Below are 21,346 nucleotides of genomic sequence, written 5' to 3' on the forward strand. Positions count from 1 at the left end.
TAGATTTATTGTGTAGTAGTTAGCATTATTATTCAAATACATTTATTCTGAATGTATCACCAGTGCAAAGGGCTAATACATACAGGCAATATATACATATTACTGTAGTATTTCACACATTCTTCTGTCCAATTATCAGAGCACCCTGACCATCTGATCACTGCATCACCTGTTAGTTAACCTCCACCCACATCTCAGTGTGTGCATGTGTAGTATAGAGGGGGAGAAGACTGAGACATAACTGTACTTGATGGTGCATATACAGCCTTGTATCATTGCCAAATGCAAGCCTGCAGCTAAGTACTTCAGAAAGGCATAATCCCATGTCCAGTTGAGAGGTGTCACAGCAATGGATGAGGCAATCCTTCAAGCACATACAAGAGTCTGTAATGCCACAGGTACAAGACAAAGCCTCAAGTGCATGACACTAATCTGCCTAATTACATTCAAGTACCCAAAGAAATCAAAGGGCCTGGGAAGGAGATAATCCCTTAGTGCTCTCCTGTTAGAGCTGCCCAACTTAACACACCTCTGCTTCCCTCTGATGGGGCCACAGACATCCTCTGTCCTATGTGAAAGGCCCCCAGTCATTTGGCCACCACCTCTTCACCCTTATGTAGCAGCCCCATGGTATACACCCTTAATTCAAGTGATACACAGGCCTTGCTGACAGCACTGCATGGGGCTATGCTCTTCTGTCCCTTAGAAATGCTGCTCAGAAACGTCTCACACGCACATACTGCTACAGCAGCAAAATAACCCCTGGGACTTCTACTTCCCAGAAACTCAGCTCAAGCTGAGCACAAGGAGAGGAGCAGAACAAAGAACTCAGTTGTCCCACAGTAAGAAAGCACATGCATTTGCCTCCTTCAGAGACACCTGGTATTCATCTCCACTCCATTTATCTCCAAGGGAAGATGATGACATAAGTCCTAGGTTCAGAGGGGGTTGTCCCAAGTGTGGTGTTCAATCTGTGTCATAGAATCATAAAATGACTTGGGTTGGAAGGGACCTTAAGGATCATGAAGCTCCAACCCCCCTGCTGCAAGGGGGGCCACTAACTTCCATATCTAATACTAGACCAGGGTGTCCATAGGGAACAGAAGAAAGGAGAAACAGGGACATGACTTACCACAGTGCAAGGACAGGGGGACAAAAAGCCACATTCAAACATGGCAGAGAGGAAGAGGTGTCAACACAAACACCCACCAAATGTGAGCAAAGTATGGCTAGTGGACAGCAATACCTGGATCTGTCCCAAAGCCACATGCAATTGCATACAGTTATGGCCTGACACGGCCACAAAAGTAACTATTTATGACTCCATCCAGGAGTCAAATTCAACAACACCCAACCTTGAAGCGTTGGCTTTGTTCTCACCTCAACAGCTTGGATCACTTAAATAAGGAGTCTTCTCAAGAAATGAGAAACCTCAAAGCTACCATCTTCCTACTCCTCATGAAGAAAGGTCCCAGTGCACAGTTAGCACTACTTCTGGAACTCTAGATCATGCAGACAGCCTAATGGAGGGGATATCCCCATGTAGGCCTCCCCAGCCTGTTCTATTCCCCTTATAGTGCTTGGAGAAAGGTGAGGTGAACCCGGGAGCACGTTTCTCTGGGTGAGGGAGAACTTCCCATGGAGAAGGGAACACATTTTGCCTTCTGTGGTCTACCTATGATCTCAATTTACGTCTCACACCCAGATAGAGAATCCGTGGTGTGACAGCTCAGGGAATTCAAATGAAGTGCCAATCCTATTTCATTTTTCAGTAAAATAACCCCATATGGGAGAAAACACTGTTCCTCCAGACATCTGCCACAGATTCCAGAAAAATGCGTTACAGGCATTCCACTAAGTGTGAAATAGATTTTTTTTTTTTTTTTAAGTTAAAAAGCTATTGGATATTTAAAGGATGTGTGAGATATCACAATATGCTATAAATGCATGTTAAAGAAATAACAGCATCTCAAACGCACTGTAGAGTGATGCAATTAATTCTGCTTAGAAAAGTCCTGGGTCATTGTTCTCAAAGATAGAGTGTGTGTTGAGTTTTTGTTGTTGTTGTTTTTTTTTTTTTAAGTACCTACTTTAATAGTTAATTATTGTATTGCAAGGGAAAGGCAAGGCTTCAGTTAGAGCTAAGCTACATGGCAGCAGTTTGTATGTAGCTACACTGATAACACTAATTTTAATTAAACCCACTCTAAGCTCTTTCTACATTCAAGCAGTCAGTCTTACAGAATCATAGACTCATTAAGGTTGGAAAAGACCTCTAAGATCACCTACTACAACTGCCAGTCCATCCCTACCAGGCCCCTCAGTGCCACATCCACACAGTTCTGGAACACCTCCAGGGACGGTGACTGCACCACCTACCTGGGCAGCCTGTGCCACTGCAGCACCGCTCTTTGGGAGAAGAAATCTTTCCCAATATCCAACCTGAACCTCCCCAGGCACTTAAAGCTTCACCTGATTGGCAGCTTGAGCTGAAACTTCCATAGCTGGTATGGCTTTTTTTTTTTTTTTTCCAGTGGAAAACAAATTTCAGCAGTTTTAAAATAGGATTATTTTGCCTGTGCAGAAGAGTTACTGAGGTTTGTTTTGCTGCAGGGTTTTTTGTTTGTTTTTGATGTTTTAATAGTTTTAATTTATTTATTTTTTTAACCCACAGTCTTTCATTGCATGTTGACATGGTTTTGCCACAGGATCCCTGCATCCACGGGGGGGGGGATGGCATTCAGTCAAGACCTAGGCAATCTCTACTCATGCCCATTGCCCCAGCATTTATTTTCATAGCCAGTTTCCTCCCACCCATATACATTCTTCCCTGTTGTTCACCCCTTTATCAGCCTTGCCCAGTCCCATCACCAGTCCTTTCCCTCTGTTGCCATTTCCCCTATCACACTTATCCCTCTACCTTGGCTCCCTGATTCTCTGAGCTTATTTTTCTCATGAGCTTCTTGGTCCCCCGTTCCAGTACCCCATTTCTGATATCTCAAACTAAAATTTCTTTAAGTAACAGAGTAACTTTTCCCTCTTTAAGAGAGGGAAAAATTGATCATTTTTAGAAAACTGTGTTGCCACCTCCTATGACAACAAAAAAAACAGGAGTCTTTCACATCTTTGGTTATGTTGGTATGGGCACACATCCCTTGCATGTATCATATGACTTCAGAAATCCCACTGAACAGAAGATAAGGGGAAAAAACTCTCCTGTGCACCCAGCAAGGATGAAACTATATTATCAAGATGTCCTCCATGCAAGGGAAGACAACAGAGTCGACCTGTAAGAGAAACTAGGAAGCAGTAGTATGAGAGGAATACAAAAAAACAGGGAGGAGTCTTCTTCCTCTGGAGACTTCCATTGGGTAAGGAAGTGAACTACAGTCTAGGCCCCCTCTAGTCACTAAAATCTTATATCCAAAGAGAGTTCCAGATAAGAAGACAACAGCAGTTGCCAGCAGAGAGGCTGCTAAGCAGTGGGCTACACTATGGGGAAAAGAGCAAACTCCAAAGCAGGGAATGATCTTGCAAAATCAAGACGAATCAAAGGAGCCACAGGGAAAGAAAAAAAGAAAGCAAAAACAAGTGCAACGAGGAAAAAAAAAAAAAAACAACATCTTTCATTAAGAAATATCAGAGTTGGCCAGCGGCACTGAGCATCAGGCAGTGCCACAAAGGCAATGTATTATTACTGCTGCACTTCTCTGAGCGTGTCTTTTTTAATATAATTCACTTGTGACACAAACACTTTCAAGGCCTGGCCTGAAACTCACACATGCACAGAGTAGAGCCTGCCAGGTCCATCCACAAAACCAGGGGACATACTCAAAGCAAAAATTACATCATAAGGCAATAAATGTGTGAATAGAAACAAAGATTCTAATACATCACAAAGCATATTTTGTTTGAACATGGTTTAACTTAATTATTGATAACAATGTTTTCCAGCACTGCTTGCTAGCAGGCTGATAGAACACTTTATAGAAAATAAGAACCTTGTATTCTTATGGGGACTTATTGCTGCACTTGAGTGCTGAGGTTTTGGCTGAGAAGCAGGACACAAGGTATAGGTAAACATGGGGAGCATCCCCTTGGGGTGTATGAATGATGGAGCACGCAGATTTGCCAAGCACATTTTCATGGTGTTTTAGTGTGCTGTCAAACAATAAGCAGAGCATGGAAGGCAAACAAACATTTTGGATCTCTGACTTCATAGACTATCCACCTCTGCGTGGAAGAAAACACTCCTCCACCCTCAAATATTGAACTGCTTCCTCTTCCATGCCATGAAACAGAACAGCTGCTGTTTGTTATGAGCTGCCTGTCACAATAGAAAGGTCAATATTTTACCATTTTCTTCCCATTCCTTACTCCTCCTTATCTGTTGAGGCAAATCTCATAGCTAGCATTACAAGCACTGGATTCAGCAGCTTTCTTTTGGATTAATTTGTACTGATGTTAGCCCTTTTCAACCGTGACTCTTTAAGAGCTGAAATCCCACTAGAGGTGCATTTGGTTCAGTCTGCCTCTCAAGACATCCAGTTACTTCAAACTACAAGCCATCTGGAAGCCCTTGTGGTAGTTCAGCATTTATGCTACTCTTGGGAGGCAGCAATAAACAAAACTGAGTTATTAAAGTAAAGCTGAAACAGCTCCCACAATGGTTTGGGGTTAGGAACAAGGCTGGGTTTGTTCAGCCTGGAGAAAAGAAGGCTGCGGGGTGACCTCACTGCAGCCTTTCAGTACCTAAAGGGAGCCTACAAACAGGAGGGGAAGCAACTCTTTGAAAGGGTAGATAACAGCAGGACAAGGGGAAATGCTTTTAAGTTGAGGGAGGGAAGATTTAGGTTGGATGTTGGGGGAAGTTCTTTACGGAGAGAGTGGTGAGGTGCTGGAACAGGCTGCCCAGAGAGGCTGTGGATGCCCCGTCCCTGGAGGTGTTCAAAGCCAGGTTGGATGGGGCCCTGGGCAGCCTGGTCTAGTATTACATGTGGAGGATGGTGGCCCTGCATGTGGTGGGGGAGTTGGAGATTCATGATCCTTGAGGTCTCCTCCAACCCTGGCCATTCTGTGATTCTGTGAGATTCTGAGACAACAGGGTTGGCTCAACGTGCACATGCAAAGCCTTGAGCAACTTGCCCAGCTTGCAAGCCAGGGCACAGAGCCAGGACACCACAGCCACATGACTCATGGCTATCATGCCAATCTCACATCTGTCTGCATCTGCACATGAGAGCTGGGCCCCAAGGAGTGGAGTTCAGTAGGGAGCTGGCTATTTCCCAGAGGGGACTGAAGACAGATGCTCCAACAAGTCTCAGCCAAGCTCCACCAAGACTCCACCACCATACAGCCACCAAGCTTGGGCCACCACCACTTCAGTGATCACCACCTTTCTGCAGAGTGCCCTTCTTAGCCAGGCTGGATGGAAAGAGATAATTCAAGGACATCAGCAGTCAATGGAGAGAGGCTGCTAGCAACAAATGCCGAGAATGACAGTGAGGGAAGGGAAAAAAGGAGAGGGAAGAATGACAGACTGACGCAGATGGAGAAAGGAGAGGGGAGAGACAGGGTGGCTATTAACAGGAGGGGCTGCCGGGGGAGTTGCGGGGACACAGCATCTCCAAGTCACACTCGAGAAGTGGGAGCGACAGGAACAGCAAGCTTTTATAGACTCCTGCACAGTAGGCAATGACAGGAGGAAACCAGGGGAAAGAAAGCTAAAGAAAGGCTAAGTAAAAAGTGTGGCTTTATATCATGAGCAAGGACAGATTTCTCTTTCTTCCTGGATGAGCCACAGCACATACGTGCAAATGGAACCACTGTCCCAGGGGACAGATGGTCACCCACATTACAGCTCTGTGCATCCCCCACCCCAAGGGAGCCTCTTCCCACTCCTGATCAGCACAGATGAGAGAGTTGGGGGAGAGGGAGGAGGGATAGGCATCTCTCCATCCCCATCTGCTGACCTTGCAGATAAGGCTGGCAAGGGGAAAGCAGCCAAAACCCCACTCTCAGGCTCTAGCCCCCCAGCACACCCTGCTTCCACACAGACCTGCCAGCAGGAGGGTTACAACCACCTCCACGCTCAGCCTCACCCATCCATGATGGCAGTCAATAAGGATCACCCAGAGCTCACACTGGCTCTCTCAGATTTATCAGCTGCCTTTGGTAACAGATGTGTGGGGATGCCTGCCAAGCTCAGCAGGGATTTGCAGCACCGTGCCAAAGTAGCTGTTCCCCACTTAGACAACCTCCATTTACCACTCCCCATCACTTTGGGTCTCACATCTTCATCATCACACTTTATCTCTTCTTTTGTAAGCCTGAGTCGATGGAGTAGATGAGCTTGAGCCTGGTCCATCCTATGTCAGGCCTCACACTTGCAGCTGGAGGCCCTACATTTCCATCTACTAAAGAGCTTTCTCTCTAGAGCTGTAAAGGTCTTCCCAGCACAGAGACTGAATGTTTGGCAGTCTTTGCTTGTGTTCTCTGCAGACCTGAACCGGGCTGAGCTTTTCATGCAGTCTTCCCTCTTAACCATCCTGGATGCAGATGTAGGCCATTTGCTGCAGAAGGGCTGAAGCTCTTAACCATTCCACACCTAAAGTAATTCCAGCCAAGCATTCCATTCAGGATATATAGCAAATTCAACTAATTGCAGGCCCATTCTCATCATCCAGGGTGGGAACAGCATCAAGTCTTCAAATTGGCAGCTGGACAATTTGTTAGCGGTTAATTGCATTATTTAATTCGAATTGTTATGGCGGAACATGCAATTAGACGTCTGGTCAGAATATTTTATAGGTCTTAAACTCAAAATGAGTGTTTTTATTGCCCTTTGTGTTACACCAAGAGCCACATCCAGCTCTCTCACACACCCTGCTCCAGTGTTCAGTGGTCGAAAAAGGCAAATTGACCATTTCTCAGTGAGTAAATGCTTTTTCATCTCCAAGGCAGGATATATTCCAGTGAATCAACACAGTACTCTTCAGAAGGGTTTTCAGTGCTCTGTTTCAGCAGCACGCTTCGAGAGGGAAGGGGAGGTCCTCAGAAGTAGGTGCTGCTACCATCCCCATACTCAGCAGAGAGCATCATTCCTTTCCTCCACTACAACTACATTCCCTCCCAGGCTGGCACCAACCATGCCACCTGCACTGGGTAACAGTGTGCAGTGCAACAAAACCAATCCTTCTAAGCTACCCTGATGAGCAACAGCTGGTGTAAATATGTTTGTTTCTATTAGGCACAGCAGAGTAAAGGGCATTAGACTCAATCTTTGTGGGTCCCTTGAAATGTGGGATATTCTATGATTCTATAACACCAATTTGCATTAGACAAGAATGAGACTTCCATCCCCTTCTACCTGTTTTCCTGCACTGTCCATGTACACTGACCACAAGCCCAGCAACCACCTTGTTAAAACCTTCTGCAGTAAGTCCTGGCACCACTTTTCTGAAGCACCAGAGCACGCAGCATTAGTTGGTCATTTATTGCTTTTGGCACTTGTTGGGGAAACACAGAAGTAGAATAGACACACAGCAAAAATCACTCCTCTTCTAAAGCAATCTCTGTCAGCCCTTCCTCCAAGCACTCCAGTAAAGAGGAAAAGGCACAGGAATTTGCATCAAAACAGTAGAGATGCATTCAGACTTTTTCCATCCTTAGTGAGGACATTAAAGCTTCAATCAGAGCTCTGGTTTAATTTGTCCTGTTGCTCTGTTTCACTTCCAATCCACGGTCTTTGACGTCTCATTGTAAGAACCTCCAGGGAATAAGCTAAAGGGACAGGAGGCAGTGAGATATCCTGTCTCAGCATTCTTGCTTAGATATACAGGGCCAGCTTGCAAGCCAGCCAAATTTAGACCTCATCCCTTTACATCTGCCCACTTGCCTGGAACTGTGTACATCTCACATATGTGCAACCCAGTCAATTTCTCACAGATCATAAGCATTCAAATCCCCTTCAAACATATCCATCCCTTGTGTGCCACTAATGACAATGCAGGAGTTTAAATTCAATTTACACCGTGTCTGACTGTGCAGATGATCCCTCTAAACTTCCCACTGCAAACTTGCACATCAAATGACCCACGCTAATGATGCTCCCCTGACACTAGCTTTACAGAGGCAGATTCCTTTCCAGCTATTGTGGGGGGGGGTCCTAAGCACTATCATGCCACTTGCCTTTGCCCACAAACTGCAGCTGGGCGTCGGGGCTTCTATCTCAGGACATAACCTAAAATTTATCACAGTATCGCTTTCCAATCCCGAGTCCAGGCTGATAATGCATCTCCCCACTGCCACTACGAAGTAAGCCTGGAGAGCACCCGATATTTCATTATGGAAATACTAACCTACACTATTCCCAGAAATAAGTCTGCTGCCTGCACTCTCCTTTGCCTCACCTCCATAGTATATCTGGGAGGAGCTGTGCATCAGCCCCAAAGACAGCCCAGGATGCCAGCCAACTCTGCAACCTGCTATCCAGAAACTCTTCAAGGAGAAGAAAAAAACAACTCCAGAGAGCAACTTCACCCTCTGAAGATAAGAGTTAAGTTTGTATGATTTTCCACAACAGATGGCAGTCTATCTAATAACAAAAGCCTGGATGAGAGGCTTTCAGACTGGTGGAGTTAGATGAGGTGAACACCAGCCACCTTCACAAGTGGAGAATTAACAGGGAAGTTCACAAGTGTATGAAATGACTGCTTTAAAGCACATTTTAACATAAGGGGAAGAGAGTACTGAGGATGGATTAGAATCATACAATCACTGAGGTTGGAAAAGACCTCTAAGATCACCTGGTCCAACTGCCAGCCCATCCCCACCGTGCCCACTGACCACGTCCCTCAGTGCCACATCCACACAGTTCTGCAACACCTCCAGGGACGGTGACTGCACCACCTCCCTGGGCAGCCTGTGCCACTGCAGCACCGCTCTTATGGGGAATAAATCTCTCCTGATGTCCAACCTAAGCCTTCCCTGGTGCATCTTGAGGCCATTATCTCTCATCCTATTGCTGTTACCTGGGAGGAGAGGCCAACCCTGATAGTTCCTTGGGGAGGATGGCTGTGTTGGCTCACTATATCCATTGCCTTCTGATGTTAATGAAGTTAATAGGCAACCAGTTTATTAAAAGTTACCCTTAATCACTAACAGTAAACTTAATTCCCCCCAGAACTGAGCCTGACATAGTGGCAGAAAACCCTGACACTGAGGCAGGTTTGTCCTCTCTTAAAGTTTGGAAAGCCTTCAGTGAACACCCAGGAGAGCACTGATGCCACCTAAACCGCATCCTCTGCAGAGTCCTGATCAACTCATTTTCCCAAACAACAGGAGCAGCTGTAGCATTGGTTTAGAACACTGCAGTGTGTAGAGGTTATACAACCTCTTGAACAGAAAACCACCTTGCACTTGTTGCTTCCCAGGTATACAGACAGATATGTCTGTTGGCTGAACCAAGGTCTGAACAGAGCAGTGTAACCTACATAAATCAATCCATGCCTAAGGGCAGAGCAGCACCTTCCTGTTGACCTAAAACAAGTATATATCCACCCAAGACCTCAAATAGGTGCCAGACTCTTCACCTGCTCGGTGAGCTAAATTTGCAAGGAGAAACAGGAGAGATCTGTCTGAAATGGAGAAGCAGGAATAACATAGATGTTTTAGTGCTTCCAGCTACGCACAGAAATGCTGACACTGCTGACCCCGAGAATGAAAAGCCACGATCCCTCACATCCTCAAGAATGATGAATACTGCTTAAAATTCATAAGCCACTCAGTTTTTGATGTATTGTAATACCTTCCGGTCACAGTTTCAAGTTTTTCTCTACCCACTAGAGTGGTGGGAACCTTTCTTTTGTGCATGTGTAGATATGAAAATAGAAGCAATTGAAGTATATTTTTAATTGCATGTAATTATACTTAAGTGCATATGTATGTATATATACATCTATAAATAATAAAAGTAGATGCATAAAAAGTAAACACAATCAAAAGATTGCAGAAGCTCAGGCTGTAAGACAGCAAATATTTAAAAAGTTGCAATAAATTTATTAATTAATAAGCAGGCAGCTTATTAATTAATTACATCCAGTTGTCATAAGGATTGCAGGCGGGGGTTTAACAGCACACAAGGCAAAAATAAGCCTTTGCTTAAGGCAAAAAACAAGCACAACACACTTCAGAAACTGCAGATGGAATTTCACTCACACAAAACAAATCGCCCAAACTGTAATATATAACACAACCAGACACCAAAAGCTTATTAACAAGCAAAAGATTTGTCAGCCCCTCAGCTGCACGCATCACCATGTCCTCATGAACCACAGCTCAGCGTCACAGAGAGAAGTGCCAACTGCTGATCCACACACATCACTCTCCCCCCTCCTCCAGCACTTGATTCTCCACTCTGTTCACACTGGGCAGTGCCTGCAGGAAGCACAGTTATTGCAACCTACAACTGTTTCTACACGAGCAAATGGAGTGTGAAGCAATGCCTGTGGCACCAGGCAGGAGGAGGTGGGGAGCAGACCTCTGGGCTTCCCTGGCTCTCCCATCATTGTGCCCAAAGCTGGTCCAGTTTCTTTATGCACTTAACACACAGCCCAAGCTGAAAAGTGCCTTGACAGTTTATAGGAAAGATAGCTTCAGAACCATAGAATCATTACAGTTGGAAAAGATCTCTAAGATCATCTAGTCTAACCAACAGCCCACTGCCCACGTCCCTCAGTGCCACATCCTCACGGTTCTGGAACACCTCCAGGGACGGTGACTGCACCACCTCCCTGGGCAGCCTGAAGCTTAGTAATAGGAAATTTAGAGACATAAGGCAGCAAAATCCCTATTTGGGAAATCTTTAACAAGCTACAGGGTTGCCCTCAGTACGCATAAGCATTCCTACAGTTTTGAGTAGCTGTCCTGACTTATACCCCATAAAACAGCCCCCAGTACTAAAAATTAAGTGTGTACATCAATTTTTTTAATGGCAGACTTCACTCTCACTCTCGCTGTCACATCAATATTATAGATAGGACAGCTAAGGGGGGTCTAGACCCCTGTGAAGTGCTTTTTAAGGAAAGTCTCAAAGTATAAACCAAATCTATTGCATTTGACCCAAAGATGAGTGAAGCAAGCAGCCTTCCTGGAACCCCAAGGAGATTAGAGACTAGCAGAGATGCGCATTGCAAATTATGAGAAGACTGAGAGATGCCTGAATGTCTGCATCAGGCACTTTGTGCAAGGCACCATGTGGCATAGCCTTTATTTAGTTCCCAACATTTTATGAATTCATAAGATGAACACTACACAGTTGTTTTGGAAACACGTTCCATACTTTTCACCCTATTTCCGCTTCAAGCTCAGCCTGAAATCTTATTTGACATGGAGTTTAGGTTTTATATAAGGAAAAAAATCTAACAGCCTCTCTCATAGTCCTATCTCAAATATTGACTGTGTTAGCACTTGAGCTGCAGCAGCCCCACCATCTGCAATTCTGAGCAGCCAGCCTTGTGTCTGGTCATCAAAAGAGAAAGAGATTAACCAAAGTAACCCACTTTCACAGAATCACCAAGGTTGGAAAACACCTCAAAGATCATCCGATCCAGCAATTCAAGCAGTTATTCATCCCATCCTTAAAACCATCCCAGTCAATATTCCATACGGGGAAAAGTATTGCAAATTCTACCTGGAACAAAGTCTGTATCTTAACACTGAGTTGCACCCACAATTCCTGTTGGATTTTTCCAGTTCATTTGCTTTGTTTTGCAAAAACAGCATCACATATCTGTGTGCTAATACGCATCTAGAAATGACTTTAAAACACAGACATAAGTTTGGGTGTTTGTTTTTTTTTTCCCTCTCCTCTTACTGCACTGCAGCAAAGGACTATGGCAGTTGTTTAATAGCACATAAAATTGCAGGACTGCTCATGGAAGAAAAAATAATCTTCAGGGGAGGGGGGTTTAAATAGGTGGAATGCAATTACCTAAATGGAAATTTGGTGGTTAATGACCTTGTGCTTACAAAAATTACTACATAGTCCTTAATGATTAGAGCTTCCATTTTAAGTCTCATTGACAGCACTTCCAAATATAACGATCATGAAGCTCTGCCCTAGTAGAAAGTCAATGAGAAGATTAAGAGGCTTTTAATTAATACCTCCCTTTTTTGCTGAATCTTCAGGAGAGGCCAGATGTTGCCCTGTGGTGTTGACTCAGCTTTCTCCTGGCTTGGCACAAAAGCCCTGGAAGTTGATAGCCCAATATAAAAAGGTGAAAAAGCTTCAGAATGCAAAAATCAAGCAAGCATATTCTTAGAAGACACGAGTTGACTTTCATAGAAACACCCCTTACAGATGAGCTCATTTCCTCATAGAGAAAAGACCACAGTGAGCAATTTGCAGCCAGGGCATAGAATCACATGATTTCTATGATGCTGTCAAAAACATATGTGATGCCAGAAATACGCGATGACCTGTAAGCAACCTTGAGGCTGTAGCAGAATTCTCTCATTTAAAAAAAAAAAAAAAAAAAAAAAAAAGCAACTACTTGCTACATGATTCATTCCAAAAAAGGACTAAAAGAGGAAAAAAACAGAAGAACAGAATCCTCCCTCCTCAGTCTCTGCTTTTCAAGTAAGCAAACTTCACACAGCTGAGCTGAAATCACAGCTCTGAAACAATTCTTTCAACAGGCTTCCAGCAGCCCCATCATTGCCCTTCACATGTGCCACAGATGGCCAGATGGAAAGGCATTCTGTAGCCTCTACTTTGAAAAATTCCTCTATAGTCAATGTCATGCATGTATGCTTATTTAAACACAAGCATGAGCATACAGCACCAAACTCAAAGAACACAACTACAGGTTCTCAAACTCTGTAATATGCAGGGATTGTTTTGACTGATTTAAGCCAGAAACATGGATACTACAGCCTCCTTCCTCCATTCAGGAGTAAACCCGGTTCCCAAATCTGGCCTATTGCTTTTCTCTCATCTTCTAAATGTAGTCTTTTCATATGCACAAATCTATCATGCTTTGCTCTGAGCCCATGACACGTTGGAAAGAGATTTCTAGGACATATAGCTAGAGCAGCCATGCAGTGATTGAAAAGCAATGCATAATTCAGTATGAAGTTCCAAAATTTTAAGAAGCAACCAATAGAAAGGAAAACAGAAGCCCTGAATCTCCAACAAACTCTCAGCCATAACTGGTGCTTGAGAATGCAAAGCCTTTCCAAGAACTTCTGAACTTTAAGAGCTCAGATCTGAAACTCAAGCACTACGTTTGAAGTTGAAACAAAACTGCAGATTCATCTGCACCTAAGGTCACTTATTACTGCTAACAGCACCTCCAGGCTTCACTTGGGTTTTCAATCCTGAAGCTGAAAAGTCTATTGGTGATATTTTCCAAGCCTCTGTTGTGCAGCCACTGAGATTTAATTAGAAGCCAACGCATCAAAAACACAAAAATCATCCATATAGATAACAAACACCTAACTAGGAGCTAAAAAATTCTGAGGGAGAAAGCACCACCACCTGAGATTTATGACCAGAAAGGTGTTTATATAAAATTTCAAACCAACCTCTTTAACGATTCATCATACCCTCCACTTCCTCCTACCTTGAAGGGTCTCACAATCCAAAAAGCAACAACTGCCCTCTGCCTGCTTTATATAGCATTACTATCAACCTTGGTACTAATTAGCCATGCAGGTGGTAGTTGATTGTGTGACTGCTCTGTAGGATCCTCCTTGCACTAAGAGTGAATGGGGACATATGTGTATGATTGGTGCCTCCCTTGCATGGAAAGGATTTGCTTGCATCCCAGAGGACATACAAGGCTCACCGCCGCACCTGTAATACGTTTTTGGACATAAATCACAGAAAGATGCCTCCAGGAGAGCTCATCATAGAACCATTAAGGCTGGAAAAGACCTCTAAGGTCACCTAGTCCTACTGTCCACCTACCACTAACATTGCTCATTAAACCATGTCCCTCAGTGGCACTTCCACAAATTTCTTGAACATCTCCAGGGATGGTGACTCCACCACCTCCCTGGGCAAAATCAGTGATGTTTGCCTATAGGAAAAAAACGTTGATCACCACAGTACTTTGCAACCAAGGACCGGTGGTTCCCTACCAGCTCTCACTAAACCTATATGCCCAGAAGCAGGAGACATCTCGTCCACTCATGGTGGCCAAGCTCCTGGGCCAAAAGCTTCCCCTCTCTGTCTTAGGGAGTGGGGAAGGAGAAGAACAAGCACTTTTACAATATTTCTCTCCATCCTTCCTTCTTTCCAATCCATTCTGCCATGATCTGTGCTGTCAGCATCTCTCTCTGAAGTTCTTTCACAAGCAGCTTCTTTTGATCACACATTGCAACAGCTGAGGTTCTCTTTAGAAGTAAGCAAGGAACAAAGCGGTTCATTAAATACGTAGGAAAGTTCATCGCTTACCTGGAAGGCGCCCTCAGGGGATAGGGAGAGAGAAGGAACGGGGCAGGAGGTGAGGATGGAGAAGAGGCAGCTCAGAAAGGATATGGGTTGCACACCATTTTGATGCACCAGCTCCGTGGGCTGGTAGTCTGCTTCAAGCAAAAGAAGACGACCGGGGCCAAGTCAGGATAGGGAACGTCAGGATCTGGCGGGGAGGTGACTTCCTCATCTTCGCCCAGCTCTGGGGAGGATGGGAGCTGCTCCAGTGGCATTTGCTGCTCTGAGACCCCCATATTCACAGGTTCTAGTGGGCAGGCAGTGGAGGTGTTGGGGGGCTGTGGGCCCATGGGCCAGGTGGAGGGAGGCTTGGAGATGCACTCTGCCATGTCCACTGCAAGTGAGAATCCCTAGAGAGGAGGGAGAAAGAGTAAAGAAACCCAGATGAGAAACCAGCATCCAGGGCACTGCATGCCATGCCCTTTTTCTACCTTCTGGCTAGGCCTTTCCATAACTAAATCTTCCCCACAGCCCCTGAGATGCCCTAGCGTGGTGCTGCATCTTCTCGGCTGATGATGTCTGCTCACTTTGGAGAGGTGGACACACTGACACGTCACAGCCAGCCTGCCCTTGCAGCCTTTCACATGGCCCTCTCAGCTGAGGAAACTGAGCGGACATCGCACCACAACTTGTGTTAAACAGTCCCCTTAAGACCAAGATTGTGAAATGTATGTCAAAACCATACAATCCAGGCACTCACTGATGGTTCGATAGATGATCACAGTGGTCTTTTCCAACCTTAATGATTCTATGATTCCAAGAGGTGGATGTAAAGCAATCTAGAAGAGGGCATTCAATGAATCTCTTTACTAGAGATTGTGGATCTCTTCTATACTACAGCAGTGGAATCAATGGGTAGGTGGGTTGCAAAAGTCATTTGACTAACTAGGAAGGTGGGCAGAGGAAAAGCAAAACAACAGGTCTCATTCAGTGGCACCTGTATGCTGCATAGCACCATGTCTGTGCTAAAGAACATTGTTTTGCTGGTTGGGTGCACTTACCAGCAGCCTTGTTCTGGGAAAACACAAAGCCAAACGTTTTCTACTAAATAACATAGTGGAAGTAGCTTGTCAAAATTAGGGAAATTAAATAAACTCCAGGGTCTCCAGTGAAAGAGTGTTAGTGATGACCTCGGGGACTGCTCATCCAAGGACTGCTCAGTGGTGGCCTGATGTTTTTTTTCTACATTTGACTCTTTTGATGTACTCCATTTATGGAGTACCCATGCTACAAGTACAAGTCACAAGAGCCCTTGGAGACATCACGTGGCAGAAGGAGCCGACCTGCAGCAGGAGAGGCTGTGTCCATCACCAACACCCACAGTACAAAGCTGATCTCACCACCCTCTCCCTTCATAGGTTTTCCTGCCAGACACTTGTCTCAGGTCCCTTCACGTCAGGATCTCAGAGCATCCACGCATCTCTGCTGATGTTGCTCTGCCTTGCCATGCTCTCATATTTTGGCCTGAGCTTCCTTTTGTGCCAGTGCTGTCCGTGGATCCAACCAACCTTTCCACCATGGGCTGCACTCCCATATTAACCCTTGGTTAAGATCCTGAAAGCTCTGCCCACCTTATTCCCTTGGCGCTGGCTTCCCACAGGTGCTTCGATCTAAAGCTTTGCTTGTTCTTCAAAGCTTAGCATTTGTCAGAACAATGAGTAGCAAGTGCAGAGGTTTAGCAAGCAGACATAGGGTCCCTTAGGGGATAGCACTGAGACTCTTTGAATTCATTACCCCAAAGTCCTGCAGCTACTGGAAAGAAACACACATTGTGTCTTCTGACTGGTTTGGGAACACTGTGTTTTTTCTCTCCCTGTGACAAAAATCAGGAGCACATCTTTCCCATCGCCCAACATCTCTATTTTCACTTTCACCAGAATTTTAACCCCAAGGACCCATGCAACTCCTCATACCACTTTTCCCACTCCCTATTCCCACCATCTCCCCATCACCTGCTCTAAGCTAGCTCTCTTGCAGACCATTAACACAATGTGTTTGAACCCAGCTTTTTTTTCCCACTAACATGGAGGAGAAAGGTTAGCAGGGACAGCCAGGAGAAATTACTTACTACAGTGCTCAGAGCATCCACATGACGAGGACATGACAGTTCCAAGAAGTGACATACAAAGCTTCATGATTAACAACACAACTGAACAAGGGGATGGGGGAAACAACTCCTTTATCACTTCCCTGCTTTACTTCCTAACAAAAATCACTCCTCCATCCCACTGTTGCCAGATGCAGCTGGGATTTTGGATGCAGATCTGTCCAAGGCACCATAGCAGTTGTACTCATATCTAAGAGGGGTGGCTGGTGGGGAAAGGCATGGGCTGACAAACCATCATAGATCAAGCACACACACAAATCAAGCCGTGGCTGCATCTCAGGCAGTTTATCCACTTTGATCCACGCTACTCAGCATGACTCATTCAAAGTCCTATGGATATGGGGCCAGGTGAATCCCTCTGGGAGTCCAGATGCTAAATGCAGCCTTGAAATGACAGCTGCCCCTTTCCTTCTTGAGACTACCAGCCCTGAGGCTGTGATCACAGTGTGTTTCCTACATTAAGAAGGATTCTCACACTGTGACATAGTGAGGCAGAGGGAAAACCCCATCAGTGGGGCACTCCCAGGCACTCCCTGATCACCACACGTGCCCCTTGCTTGAGGGTGCTACTGAGTGCGCAGCCTGTACATACGTGCAGATAAACCTGTGTGTATGCCAGTGAGGAACTGAGTGACTTATTAGCAGTTAGCCCACGTATGGCTAATGATATCCTTCCGACGTCTCTCTGATTTGGAAGAAGAGCTGCTGCATCACAATCTTCACAGCACTTCCTCATGCAAAAGAAAAATGTGGCAGAACTGAGCAGAAAACCAAGAAGAAATGGGTGCACTCCCTGAGACAAATCACCTACAGCCTGTGCCATGGACAGCACCCCATGGCTGTAGGAAGAGTAAGCCTAGATCTCATGGCTTCTCCCACTCACTCTTATCATCACAGCACAGCAAAGTGAGCATCTGCTGACACTGCTGAGAAGCCCTGGCCAAGCCTGCAGAGATCACTCAAGGAATTGCTGGTGAAACAGAATTAAAACAAGGCACAGAATTAGCACAGTCTCAAATAAACAGACTCCCAGAAATGTCCTTTTGGAGAAGAATCTCCAGTCTAGCAGATACATGAGGAAGCTCTTCCCCTTCCAACTTGCTCACAGCAATGCTTCCCCTGGGATGCTGGCTCTTTCCAGGTGAGTGGATTCCCATCATATCCTTTCACTTAAGCCACCTCTCAGCCAAGCTGCACACCTTTAGCCCTTAATCCTCACTCGTAAATTAAACTCCCAAGCCCTAGAGCCATTCTGTACAGATCCTCAATGGAAACTGTCTCTCAGCCATCTATGTGCTCTTCTGACAATGATGTGCTAAGCACCAAGGGGTGAGCATCTCAACAGCCACAGAGGCGGGCTACCACCTCTTGTCTACATTGTTGTCCCAATCACAGAATCACAGAAATGTAAGGGTTGGAAGGAACCTCTGGAGATCACTGAATCCAGCCTGTTGCTAATGTAGCTTCCCTACAGTAGGTTGCAGTTACTCTGCAAGCCCACATCTGACGTACCATCTGCTGTCACACCTTGGTCTAGTTGCACACATCATCCCTTTTCTGCAACGGTCAGCCCTGCAAACCACCTCTTTCAAGCTGTGTTGCCATAAGGTGCATTTGATTGTGTTTTCCCAAGGCAAATCTCACTGTATCTTTTTCTGCATGTGTTTCTGACCTCGCTACCTCCCTTTCTGTTGTTTTTCCATGTCCTCACCAGCAGGTACAAACCTGTTTCATCATCATCTGGGAAAGTCATTAGCATGTTATTTACTCCCTCATTCACATCATCAATGAAGGTGCCACCTAAGACAGGTCCGATGAGGATGGAAAATTTTTTAAAAAAGCACTCCTGTGGGCTCCCAACTATGTTGTCCTTGGAGCCATCCTCACATCCTCAGCCTTTGAGCTGAAACACAAAGCACTTGCAGGAGAGGTAAAGTGTATGAATAGATTAGTTGTGCTCCAAGGAGAACGTCACACAAGGGGAACAGAGTTGTGGCTGGTGCAAGCACAGATGGTGGCCAGTGCTAGAGAAGCACAGTCTTTTCTTCCAGTCTCTCATGGACCAATCTTTTCTGACCTAGTCACTAGACAGTAGGTAGATCTGGACCTTGTAATGGCATCCTGCATCCCACATAATTTGCGTACCAGCTCTGCCACTTATTGTTATGAGCCAGAAAATCCTCTTCTCTCCCTACTGCCACCAGGAAAAATAAAAACTTGGATGGCTGCTTGAATAGAAATCACTGAAAACCAACAAAAACATCAACGCAAGCCACTCCCATACCTCATCCCTGAAGTCCAAGTCGAATCCCTCACCCCAATGGGCAACGGTGCAAGAAAAATCAGTTTTAAAAAAGGCTATAAACACACAATATTGCCCCATCCCCCATCTCCTCTCACCCTCACTAGCAAACTTAGAATAGCTCTGGAAGCAAAATAGCAAAAAAATAAATGCACAGAAAATGAGCAGTTGAGTGCATCACCATCGTCCCAAGTCTCTGCGCTGAGAGGAGAGGTGAGATCATAAAATCATTAAGGTTGGAAAAGGCCACTAAAATCATCTAGTCCAATCGTGATGAAGCTGGAGATGATGCTGGGCAGCACACACTGCAGCAGAAGTTCCAGAAGGTCCAATCCATCCCTGCCAGTCAGGCCTGAAGGTAAATCCACTCCTAAGCTGCATGCTGGCAAGCAATATAAGTGAGCCTGTCAGCAAGGTGTGTTTACCCAACACCTGAGAAATGCTTAACATCACTAAGGCCACCTGTGCTCCCTGAACAATGCTGGTTTTTTTTTTTTAACCACAGCCAAACTTTGACACTTCAAAGAAACAAAATAAATGCCTCCTATCCCTCCCAATGATCTCACCATGCAAATACTCTCAACATCCACATCGCAGCTGCAAAATCCCCAGCATTCGCACCTTCTCCAGCTTCCCGCAGCACAGCACAGCTGCTCCTCTCCGTCCCATCCCATAGCCAAGCTCCAATGGTCTTATGTGGGAATATCACTCACTAGCTGTCCCTGTCAAGCTTCATGTTGAGAAATGGGGGAGCAGGATCCTGTGGAACCCACTGCTGCAGGAAAGCAGCGATGAGTATCTCCCACCATCAGCACGTCTGCTCGCCCACAGCCTGGCTCTGACCCACCAAGCCTGGTTGGCCAAGGGACCAGCTCCCTCCTGTGCCCCCCCAGCAGCAGGATCCCTCATCACAAGCAAGCACTCAGGCATTTGCTGAGATCTCCTCATCACTATTAGTCCCTGATGCACGGTGCTGATTGCTCTTCAGGGCACACTGCAGAGCTTCAAACACAGTGGGCTGATGAGTAACGGGAAAGCAAGGAGTTTATTACCAAGTTAGTGGGTTGATTTATGGAACCTGAGTTATGATTAGAGGGCTTAAATAAATTCGGTATCAGCATAAGACATTTTTCAAACCACCACGCAATTTCTAACAGCTTTAAGCTACGCATTTTGGACGCAGATGAATAAACTGAACTGGTTGACTCCATTAGGTCATTATAAACAACTGCACACCTCTGCATGGCTGGGGAGAAACCTCTGCTTTCCAATAACAGGTTGGGGTTGTGTGGACCTTAAATGCTCTTAAAATCACCCCTGTGTCATTCCGTCTTACAGGTTAAAACTACACAGCTAAGAGAGGGAAATATTTGCTCTCACATATCCACCTGCACCAGTTGATTTCTGAGCCCATTGGTGGACGTGACAGTTTCAGCAAGGCTCTGTGCAAGTGAAGCTGTTCACCTGCTCCATTGAATTTGCAGGATTAGGGCTTGGATTTAATAAAAGATCAAATTTACTTCAAACCAGCGGCCGGCCCTCTGCAAAACCCTTAGCACAGCATGAGCGTTCCATGAGGCTCCAGCTGCAGATACTCGTTCCCTCTGAGCAAAATGAATAGAAATTGGTCTCGACACTTTTTTTCCCCAGAAAAGAAAAAAAGGCTGACTAAGCATTCTTTTCAGCAGAGCCTGGGATTGCAAGATTTTACTCAGATGAAACGTGTCAGGCTGAATCGCCCTTGGTTTGGGATGTCCCTTTGGGTTGGACATGGCTGAGTCACTTTGGGCATGGATACGCATGTTCTCCAACCCTCGATCAGACAGCAGGAATGCAGCTATGTGTGAAAGGAGTTGGCGAATGGATGGAAGGATCTGGGACCAGAGGAGAGGCCATAGCCACAGTCAAAGCATGGGTGTAGTGCTTGGAGGATGCTTGGGGCTGGACCAGAGGGGAAGGCACTGCTTTGGAGGGGACAAGAATGGGGACAGAGAAAATCTTGCCCAGCATCAGTGGTGCACATGAGCGGCCCAGCCACTCTCCTCATGTCACAGCTGAGGCCACCCAGCCTACCCAGAAACAACCACGCAAGCACTGAGCTCCTGGTGAATCAGCATCCCCCTCCCGCAACGCTTCTCCTCGATGGCTGCGGCAGCGCTGGCCTCGCTCCAGACATGTCCACTGCTGCCTGGTGACCTCCCACTGGGATCTGCAGGGATCTGCTCCTGCCAGCCTGCCAACCCCAAAGGGAACACCAGTGAGGGGCCAGATCCAGCCCTGACCACTAGTAGAGAAGTTCACATGTTGGAGGGAAAGAATCAATGGGTGGGGGTCAGCAGACCCCTTCCGCCTCCCAGGATCACAAACCCTTAACCAACAGCCCGAATGTCAGACCTGTGCTCTGCCACAGCACGCAGAAACAGCTGACAATTAACATAGC

General features: G+C 45.8%; 1 protein-coding gene across 6 annotated transcripts in view; it reads right to left on the reverse strand.

The window, feature by feature from the left end:
- The window catches only part of CACNA1I (calcium voltage-gated channel subunit alpha1 I), a 159,184-nt gene that overhangs the window by 134,796 nt on the left and 3,042 nt on the right, over window positions 1-21,346 (reverse strand). For 5 of the 6 annotated variants that reach the window (XM_090142049.1, XM_090142033.1, XM_090142037.1 and 2 more), the window contains one exon: window positions 14,546-14,847. In XM_090142049.1, coding sequence (XP_089998175.1) covers window positions 14,546-14,847 — 302 coding nt within the window. The remainder of the gene's footprint in view (window positions 1-14,545; window positions 14,848-21,346) is intronic. The other variant, XM_090142040.1, reaches the window with a different exon arrangement.

Source organism: Phasianus colchicus, chromosome 1, assembly GCF_987193195.1.
Source record: "Phasianus colchicus chromosome 1, bPhaCol1.hap1.1, whole genome shotgun sequence".
Lineage (NCBI taxonomy): Eukaryota > Metazoa > Chordata > Aves > Galliformes > Phasianidae > Phasianus > Phasianus colchicus.